The sequence below is a fragment of the Pteropus vampyrus genome, unplaced genomic scaffold (genome assembly GCF_000151845.1).
Source record: "Pteropus vampyrus isolate Shadow unplaced genomic scaffold, Pvam_2.0 Scaffold23, whole genome shotgun sequence".
Classification (NCBI taxonomy): domain Eukaryota; kingdom Metazoa; phylum Chordata; class Mammalia; order Chiroptera; family Pteropodidae; genus Pteropus; species Pteropus vampyrus.
Window position 1 is genome coordinate 9,040,556 of NW_011888804.1, and position 10,223 is coordinate 9,050,778.

At 46.2% G+C, this 10,223-nt stretch overlaps 2 protein-coding genes across 2 annotated transcripts in view; both read right to left on the reverse strand.

Moving 5' to 3' along the window:
• Positions 1-4,415, reverse strand: part of GCN1 (GCN1, eIF2 alpha kinase activator homolog) — a 52,652-nt gene extending 48,237 nt beyond the window's left edge. Inside the window, exons 1-2 of the mRNA XM_011356073.2 lie at positions 4,266-4,415; positions 38-140 (exon numbers count right to left, since the gene is read on the reverse strand). Coding sequence (XP_011354375.1) covers positions 38-140; positions 4,266-4,283 — 121 coding nt within the window. The 5' untranslated portion in view covers positions 4,284-4,415. The remainder of the gene's footprint in view (positions 1-37; positions 141-4,265) is intronic.
• A 1,047-nt stretch (positions 4,416-5,462) lies between these two features.
• On the reverse strand, positions 5,463-9,338 carry RPLP0 (ribosomal protein lateral stalk subunit P0). Its single transcript, XM_011355862.2, has 8 exons — positions 9,226-9,338; positions 8,855-8,956; positions 7,826-8,001; positions 7,626-7,713; positions 7,359-7,505; positions 7,058-7,243; positions 6,081-6,221; positions 5,463-5,695 (listed from the first exon to the last, which is right to left on the reverse strand). The coding sequence occupies exons 2-8, from the start codon at positions 8,906-8,908 to the stop codon at positions 5,534-5,536; spliced, it is 954 nt and encodes a 317-aa protein (XP_011354164.1). The 5' UTR covers positions 8,909-8,956; positions 9,226-9,338; the 3' UTR covers positions 5,463-5,533.
• Between the last annotated feature and the right edge of the window lie 885 nt (positions 9,339-10,223).

A 10,223-nucleotide genomic window follows, 5' to 3' on the forward strand; every position in this document is an offset into this window, starting at 1 on the left:
GAATCGTCTCTAGGCCATATGGATGGAAAATAAATACCTTTTCCAGAAACACATTTCCCCAGTTCACTGAGGATTTCTCTCCTCTCCTTCACACTGGCTGTTGTCACCTTCCCTGCAAAACGCTTTAGTGTCTCAGAAACCTGTGAAGACAAAGCCCACAGAGAAAACTTCATCAGTCAGACAACAAAACAATGAGTGTGCATGTCCTGGGGAAGGGAGACGCAGAATTCAGTGAAGAGCTCTCTAACCCAGGGTTTTTCAGCCTCCACCCTACTGACACTTGGGGCCAGATAACTCTTCGTTGTCGGGGGTTAGCTTTATACATTGAAAGATTTTTGAGCCGTGCTCCTGGACATTACCTACGAGATGCCAGTAGCAGCCCTCTGGAAACTCCTCCTATCCCAGTTGTAACAATCCAAATTGTCTCCAAATGTTGTCAGATGCGGGGGAGTGGGGAGGGCAAAATCACCCCTAGTTGAGATGTACTGCTTTAACCCAACCAGTCAACTGGTCAATATACATTACTTATACTTGGACAAAAAGAGGCGAGACAAAAGGCAAACACCTCAGGACAGAAAAAAAAGCATTCAGGATCATATAAATTCTAGTGAAGACCTACTATGTGCTGCATATGTCCCCTTTATACTAACTCATGTAAACCTCCCACAAGGGGAATGTCAGTACCCTGGCAAGTCAATAGCGAAGCATAACGACAGTGGCTAAAGGATGAAGAAAAGTTAAGAGACTGAATCCCAGCTCTGCCTCTTACTAGCTACGGACATTCAGTCCAATTATGTCATCTCCTCGATCTTCAGTTTCCCCATCGATACAATGCAGATAACATCACCTACCTCATGAATGTTATGGCTCATATGACTACATACATGTGAGATCATGTATGTAGAACATTTACTCTCATTCCAAGCACAAAGTCAGCCACTACTATCAACCAGCCTTTGAGGTAGGCAGCAGTGTGCCCAATTTACAGACGACAATGGAGAAGGAACTAACTCCAAGAGGGGAAGCCACTGCTCGACTGGAGTTGAGAGCCACAGCACCTGCATTTTTTAAACTAAAACCGAAACCAACAAGTCTATAAACTGATGCTTAACAAGCCCTTGGCTTTCAACCACCATCCCAGTTACCACAGCTGCATCCCCTGCACAGAGAGGGCAATTTGCAAATATTCCTGAATCTGCTCCTGAGCAATAGTCTATAAGCTACAAAGTGGGCAGGTCGTGGATACATGAGTGAAGCAGGGCATAATAAGACCCAAGTAACTAACACTGGTGTCGTCATCTTTTTCTTTTGAGTGTAATTCAGACAGGCCTTATTAGTAAAGTAAGATTCAAGGGTGCACAGAGAAATAAAATAATGTTTTTCTTACACTTAAATCCCTACTATAATTCTATTGGCAATGAATGAACTCACGTCTAAAACTGTCTTCTATATAAATGATTTAATGGTATCTTGTGTCTTTACAGTCACACGTGCATGTAATTAGAGTCAGAGTTCTGGGAGGTTTGCTATAAAGACCAGTCCCCTTCCCTATTCCCCAAAGGTAACCTCTTTCCCCAATTCTGGCTGATTATTTTGGTAGTTATCTCTGTATCTTTAAATAACTTGCTCGTGCTGCTATTTGCTGATTTTTCCGCTTTACTGCTTTTCCACCGTTGCTCTCTTTCCTTCTCCAACCCCACCATACACCCTCCCCATTTGCCCAATGTTAATTCCTCGCCTTCATAATATGGGCCAGCTCAGTAGTCAGTGTTTATATTACATGTAAATGGTACTCAACTTCCGTTTAATAAACTGTGTTTACTATCCTGCACAGCTCTTTAACCCTCAAGTTAATAATTGCTCTTTCCCACCTTACCTCGATTTGACTTGTTTTAACTGTTCTAATTAGTAATCCAATCCCAAAATTTTTGCCACTTGTCTCAATCTCGATACATTTGTGCACATCAGGTATTCTACCAAATTCAGTCTTCCCAAAGAAGTCTCTCTCAACATCTTCTGAACTGCCCCAATTTGGCAAGTGATCCTTATAGTGGGAATGCAGTTTATCACTCTGAAAATGTAATCTTTCTTGTGTTTGGGTGAAGCACATCTTCTATTTTGTGAAGTCCCTGCAAGTCTGAAATGTTCTAGCTTCATACTTTACTGCTTCTCTACCATCTCTCTCTTTAAGTGTCCAGAGTTCTAAAATTTCACACGAATGTGCTTTGTCGTGAGTCTATTTGCATCCATTGTGCTGAGCATTTTTGGTCTGGAATACATCTTCCAGTTCAGGAACATTTCTTGAATTATTTTCTTGATGATTTCCTTGGATATTGGACCTCCTGCACTAGCCCTCTCAGGTATTCTGTTTTACACTCATGAGAAAGAAAATATCCAATCTTTTGCCGAGGTAAAAAAAGCTGGGGATCTGACTGCATCTGCAAATGGTTTTCAACTAATCCTCCTAGCTTAGCCTCTCCCCACTCACCCTCACTTGCAGAGGTTAGCTGATACCCCCAATTCCCACCTGTCAGAGATTCCACGACAGAAACTGGGTTGGTTCTCAGCTCTCATAAATGTTGGCTTAGAATTGATTTTCCTTGGGTCTGCTAAATCCTTTCCCACTCATCATTTTCTAGCTTCCAAAAGTTTGCTGTTGTCTGCTCCCCATTCTCCCAATCGTTGTGGGACTATTTCTTTAAACCCCTTTACTAGTTTTACTGAGATTTGAAGAGACAGTAAGAAAACATCACATATACAATCTACCTTCTACCTAGAATTCCCACACAACTGTCTTTCCACAATAATATTAAATTCCTGGCAATAGTTTCCCTCAGGAAGATGAAAGAGCTTTCTTTCGGCTTCAATTCTTTTAATTAGAAAATGAATGTTAACCACTGGAGACCCCTTCGGAACAAAACTGAGAAAGAGCACACTAAAAATCTTTAGAAAAGTCACTAGTTGGTGAGATTAGCTACAAACAGCATTAAAGTTCACAGGTTTCTCTCTAGAGTAGCATTATCCACTAGAACTTTCTGTGATGGACATGTTCTTTTGCACTGTCCAATACAGGTATTACTAGGCACATGTGGCTAAGCAAGCACTGAAATGTGGCTAGTGCAACTGAAGAACTGAATTTTTAATTTCAATAATGTTAACTAACTTGAGTAGCCATTTGGCTATTAGCCACATGGCTAGAGACCACTATACTGAGATTTTTTTTCACTTGAGTATTAATGTTAAAAATTCAACATGTGTTTCTCCAACCCCTTTAGAAAGACCCAACAGACTAAGAAGCTTTCAAAATAATACAACTTGAAACAAATTATAACACAACTTGAAACAAATTACCAGCCCCTTGCACAGGACACTCTCAATAAGTACCTTCTGAATGCTCCCTTTACCTGGTCACTGTGGCAGCAGGGCCATCATATCATAATCGATTAATCTCCTCACCCTGGAGACCCAAGTGAGCCAAGTTGTCCTATGGACACCTGTTTCTTTTCCCCCTTAATATTGTCTTTTCACTCAAAATACACTACAAACGAGTCTGGAACAAAAAGGTTTTCCTAAGTACTTTCCCTGAACTACAAAGTACCCCACAGGTGACAACACTCAAGGGTGACAAAACCCCTCCTAGGCAGTAACAGTATTTATCTAAGCTTGGACCTAGTAAGGCCAACCAACGGATAAGGAGCCCTACTTTATCTCATTAAATCCTCACAACAACCCTACACAATCGTATTATTTAAGCCCCATTTGATAGATGAAAAGACAGACTTGGCGAGGTTAAGCGTCTCATAAAAATGGACGAGATGGGGCTCAAACTCCGATCGGTATGAATCCAAAACCTATGCTGTAAGTTCCTGCACGTAGTAGGTGTTCCAGAAACATTCGCTGAACGCTAAGTTTAAGAAAGAGTTGGGGTTGGCTCACTGCGGGAGGGCTTTGGAGAAATAGGGCAGAGTCTCTGAAAGGTGAATTTCTGCTAAGGGTCGGGAAGGGGCCTGCCCGGCTCCGGCTGCCGAAGCCGAGGCCGGAGCTCCTGCCTCGAGCCCGGGGTCGTTCTGCGCCGCTCGGGCCGGGGTGCCGGGCCGAACTCGGAGCCGAAGCCGTGAGAAGCCGGCCCGAGACGGCCCCGGGGCCGCGCTCTCCGCAGCCGCCGCCCCACACACTCCTACGCTAGCGGCACAAGCGGTCCGGCCCCGCGGCCGCCATCCACACCCATTCGCTGGCCGCGTTGGCCCCGCAGCTGCCCGCCTCACCTGCGTGTCCGCCGCCATCCTACCGGCGCTGGCTCCGGAACCGCTTCCGGAGCGCTTCCGGAGCGCTTCCGGGTCACAGCGCGGGCCCACGCAGCAGGGCGAGGCCAGGAGGACGCTGGGGCCAGGGCCTGGCGCCCCCGGGCGGGACGGCGGTCGCCGCAACACAGGCCAGGTTTGGAGTCCAGCAGTGAGATCGGCTCCTGGGCCCGCGCCAGGGGCCATAAAGACCTCCTCCCCAGGGCCCGCCCTTCAGCCTCGGAGTCCCGGTGCCCTTCTCAGCCTGGCCTCGTGGCAGACTAGTCTCGAGGATCCGTAACGCAGTGAGACGGCCCTGCAGCCTCCAACCCACTTGAGTCCACATGTCCAGGACGGACTCCCCCATGGGGGCCCTTCCTGTGTGAAGACTGTTGTGTCGTTTCCTAGATGGCAGGAACTGAACTAGATAAAGACAGCAAACTAGTGCTGCCTCAAAGAATTTGTAACCCAGTGATAGATGATGTAGGACGTAGGAAACAAGGGTGGATATAGCTGTCAGGGAAGGATTGAGGAGCCAAGAGGAGCCTGCCCAGGGGAAATGCTGGGTGCTCTAGGCCGAGAGCTTAAGCCAAGGCTACAGAGTAGAAGGCTGGAGTAAGGAAAGGGCCTCATATCTACGGAGGCTTGTCTGAATTTCATTTAGGGTGCACATCTGCCAACTCTATTTACAGCCTAGAGAATGGAAGCTGTAGTTTAGTTATTGGCCATTAGCAGTGGCTTTCAGACTGTTAAGCAGAGACCTCTTTACAACATATTCATTTACGTCATTACCTAGTGCAGATTTGAGGTTCGCAACTCATCCTTTCAGCAATCAGATGCTTAATCTCTTCAAAATGGTCACCACCTATTTATGGTGAATTGGATCACCACTCAGTTTGAAAAACCCTGGCATTGAGTGCTTATCTCAACTCACACTAAACCTACTCAAAAGTATCTTAGATCCAGGCTAGTGGCCAGATGGCCACAGAAATAAGAATTCTGGTATAATAAAAAATGCTGAGCTTAGAAAAAATATCAGATGTTAGAACAGTATTTCACTTACAAAGAGGACACCCAAATGTCATCTCCAAATAAAGACCTATATAGGGTTCTTCAACGACTCTAGTTTCTAGCATACAATGCTGTAAACTTCAAAATACACAAAATGAAGAGTTCAGAGACTTTTAAGAGAAGTAAGCCTTTATTTCCTTGTTTCACAAATAAATCTGGCTGTGCCGGTTGCTTTTTGGTGTTTAGTCAAAGAGACCAAATCCCATATCCTCATCCGACTCCTCCGACTCTTCCTTTGCTTCAACTTTGGCTGGGGCTGCGGCAGCAGCAGGAGCAGCAGTGGTGGCGGCGGCCACAGGGGCAGCAGCCACAAATGCAGATGGATCAGCCAAGAAGGCCTTGACCTGATGGGGAAAAGTTCATGGTCAAAATGGTCACCCATAACCCCTACTACCCACAACCCATCAGCCTTTGTAGAGCTTCGGTTTAACAGCCAACAACTTCCAAGCCAGTGAAGCCTTCCCTGGAAGTGACCAGGCAGGACAATTTGGGTATGGCCTGGTGAACTTAGGCCAAACATTCACCCATTAACCCCTCCTAGAATAGAATCTCTTGTCATATCTAGTCAAGGACACACCTCCCCTGCCCCCAACCTCTCAAGTATACTTTTAAAAACTATCTGCTATATAGAATCTGATCGTAACAGCATAGCTCATCTCATGTCTTATGGCAGGCCTGTTAGTTACCCTAGGTAACTAACTTAACTGTGGTCCTGGTTAAGTTTTTTACCTTTTCAGCAAGTGGGAAGGTGTAATCAGTCTCCACAGACAAAGCCAGAACCCGCTTGTACCCATTGATGATAGAATGGGGTACTGATGCAACAGTTGGGTAGCCAATCTGCAGGCATACGCTGGCAACGTTGCGGACGCCCTGTGTAGGCAAAGAAAAATACGTTTTTGGTGAGATGTCGTACAGAAAAGATAGCGAAGTCCAAACAAAGCTCAGTGACTGACAAGACTTGCTAGCTCAGCATCTTAGTCTCACATGGGACACTTCACACCAAATACCTCTGGCAAGGCAATGCAGACCCAGTTAATTTATAAATGCTTTTTGCCCTTATTCCCAACAAGGGCATTCCCTATACCAGCAGTCCCCAACCTTTTTGGCGCCAGGGACCAGTGCTCCTATGAGAATCTAATGCTGATGATCTGAGGTGGAGCTGAGGCGGTGATGCTAGTGCTAGGGAGAGGCTGCAAATACAGATGAAGCTTCGCTTGCTCTTCGCTTGCTGGCCTGCAGCTCAGCTGCTGCTGTGCAGCCTGATTCCTAAAAGGCCACAGACCATACCGACCCCAGGGGTTGGGAATCCCTGCCCTATACCATAATGATGGGATTTACTTCAAAAGCCACCACTTTGTAAAAAAATATAACTGTGAACATTAACTGTTGAGTGCCACAAGAGAAAAATGTTAAATTCCAGATGTGAATATTTCATCCAGTAGTGAGATTTCCAAAAAATAGCTCATCTCATGTCTTATGGCAGGCCTTAGAACAGCCCAGCACTGTCCTAAGGCTTTTACTTATTAATTCATTAATCTTCAACAATCTTATATGACTCTTGCTATTTTACAAATGAAGAAACTGAAGTAAACAGATTAAACAGTCCTTGGTTACACAGCTGGTTTCGATTAGATGACCAGAATTCAGTCTGAAGCTAGACATGCTTTCAACCACTAATGTAAGGACCTGGAATGGGCATCATGTACCTCCAGAAAGCGAGAATGTAGAGTTTCCTCTGTGATGTCAAGCACTTCCGGGTTGTAGATGCTACCATTGTCAAACACCTGCTGGATGATCAGCCCAAAGGAGAAAGGGGAGATGTTCAGCATGTTCAGCAGTGTGGCTTCGCTGGCTCCCACTTTGTCTCCAGTCTTAATCAGCTGCACATCACTCTGAAGAACAAGGTAACAGTTGGCAGTTAACACCTGAACATCCAACAGATCCATGGCCACCAAGGGGAGCCCCCACTACTGGCTTGGCTAGCACTGGTAAGCCAGGTCCACTCACCAGTATTTCAATGGTGCCTCTGGAGATTTTAGTGGTGATGCCCAAAGCCTGGAAGAAGGAGGTCTTCTCAGGCCCCAGACCAGTGTTCTGGGCTGGCACAGTGACTTCACATGGGGCAATGGCACCAGCACGGGCAGCAGCTGGCACCTGAACAAAAACAAGAAACATGAGAAATCTCTCCACAAATACACACTGAGAATGGTCAATTTTCCTCTTCAGGAACCAAAACTGATAAAGTCTCTTTAGCCAACCTGATTCTCCTCTTACCTTATTGGCCAGCAGCATATCCCTGATCTCAGTGAGGTCCTCCTTGGTGAACACAAAGCCCACATTCCCCCGGATATGAGGCAACAGTCTACAAAGAGAAGTTTACAGAGAGACGGTCACTTTTCAGCACCATTCTTATCCAGGAAAAGGGAGAAGGGCACAGAAAAGAAAAGACAAAGATGCCCAGGGAATTAACTGACTTCTCCAGAGCTGGGTTGTTTTCCAGGTGCCCTCGGATGGCCTTGCGCATCATGGTGTTCTTGCCCATCAGCACTACGGCCTTCCCGCGGAGAGACATGCGGATCTGCTGCATCTGCTTGGAGCCCACATTGTCTGCTCCCACAATGAAGCATTTTGGATAATCATCCAGAAGTTGCTACAAAAATAAAGTTTAACAAGAGGAAAGAAGGGAAAAAACTTAGGAGAAATCAAACCCCAAAATGGCTTGTTTCCTTCTTACTCTCTTTCTTCTATGCTTTTGAAATGACTCAGAGATCAGGCCAACTCCTCCCACTGGAAGCCACGTAAGTTGTAATACTGCCAGATTTGTCAAAGATTTGCTTGCTATGTATGAATGACAAAAATTGGATATGTACATTCAATCAAAACTTTGATTCAGTAAAATGGCTGAGTTAACAGAAAAAAACTTCCCAAAAAGGCTGAATTTACAGTATGCAAAAGACAACAAGAAATACAAAATATTAGTTGTAAAATCTAGATTGCAGATAGGACTATTGCGTTAACAGTTGTGTCTGAAAAACTTCATGATAAATGAAGGAGGATATAGACTAAGCTCTACAATGAAGCATGATCAGAATTTTTGGGCAAAAACGACCCACCTCAAGGCCTTCCTAAAGATAACGTTCAATTTACTGACAAGACCCAATTATGCCACAACTTGCATTTACATGTCACTCACTGCCTCAGACCTTCCCCAAAGATGGAGGCGGAGGAGTAAAAGTATGACAAGCAATTCGGAAGCCAGACAGACCCGAGTATGAATGCTGTCATCTCAGGAGCCACTTAACCCACCTGAGCCTGTTTATCTGGAACAAGTGGGGCAGGGGCGACATCTCAGGAAATTGTTAAGGTTAAAGGAGACTTGCCTAAAATGGCCTAACTCAGCAGCTAGCACGGAACAGGCGGACAGCTAAAGGCAGCAGATTGTCCCTATTAGTGCCTGGAGCCGAGGAAGCATAATGGGTGGCTGCGACCCACCCTGCACTTACGATGATCTTAAGAAAGTAGTTGGACTTCCAGGTCGCCCTGTCTTCCCTGGGCATCACGGCGGTGCGTCAGGGATTGCCACACAGGGTTTAAAGACGGTGTCACTGAGGAGAGAGAGGGAGCTCAGACACCCTGAGACCAGTCCCCTCCCCGCCTCGCGGGACTCCAAGCCTGAGGCCTACACAGAGCAGGCCACGCGTGAGCGCCCGCCGGCCTGGCCTGCCGCTGCCGCCGCCTCCATTCCGGAAGCGCGAGCTGCTGCGGAGGTCCCAAGTTGAGTAAGCCTGGCCCCTGCGACCCCCAAATCGCCCCCACCAAAGACGCCCATCTTTCCCGCCGCCAGCTTCCAGCACCACTGCACGGGCACACGAACCTCTCACGAGGACGCCTGGCGAGAGAAAGGTCCCCGCGCCGGCGCGCACCTTTTATATGCGGATGAAGGGGCCGTTCATGAGCCGCAGACAACGCCCCAACCTATTGGCTGGTGCTGACGCCTGTCTGACGAAGTAGAATTCGTCTAGACAGCCATTGGATGACATCGCTGCCACTCCAGCCTATGGGAAACTGCCTTTAAATGAGGAAGTTAAGAAAGCGCTACCTTGCGGTGGAGGAGCTTTCTCAGAGCTGCTTCCCTCTGCTGGACTGGAGCTGCTTTCGTGTAGGCGCTAGAGTTCGTGAACTCAAGAGTCCCCGTTTTTCCCCAATCTGTCCCTGTCTCAAATTAAAGAGTATATGACGCGAGGCTGAGAAATTATTGCACATGCCTTAGAAACAATGGTCTCGTCTCTAAAGTTTGTTCTTTCCCCTGCCAAAACAGAAGGGTCCTTTAAAACCTAAGTCGGATCATTTCACCATCTGCTCAAAATTCTTCAAAGGCTCCCATTTCCCTCAAAGTAAAAAGCCTAAAATTTAAACTGCCTACAAGGTCCTACATGATCTGCTCCCTATCTCTACCGCTGTAATCTCATCTCGTATTTTCCTACGGACTCCCTTCCAGCCAGACAACATTTCCACTTTAGGGCTCTTGCACTAGCCATTTCCTGTTCTTGGAAGGCTCTTTGCCAATATCCACCTGAGTTAACATTTCCATCAAGTCCTGGCTCAGATGTCACCTGCCCAACGATTGTCCTATATAAAATTACAAAAACGAAACTAAATTAAAAAATAATAAATCCACTCCATTTCCCCCTTACTTTGTTCTACTTTTTCCATAGCACTTACACCTTCCACACTGTGTAGTTTATTACATTGTTGTTTGTAATAAACTCCCTGCAAGAATGCCTACCATGTGCCTAGCACATAGTAGGCATATAATAAATATTTGTTGAATGAATGAATGAATGGTTTGCAGTCAGATGACCTGGATCCATA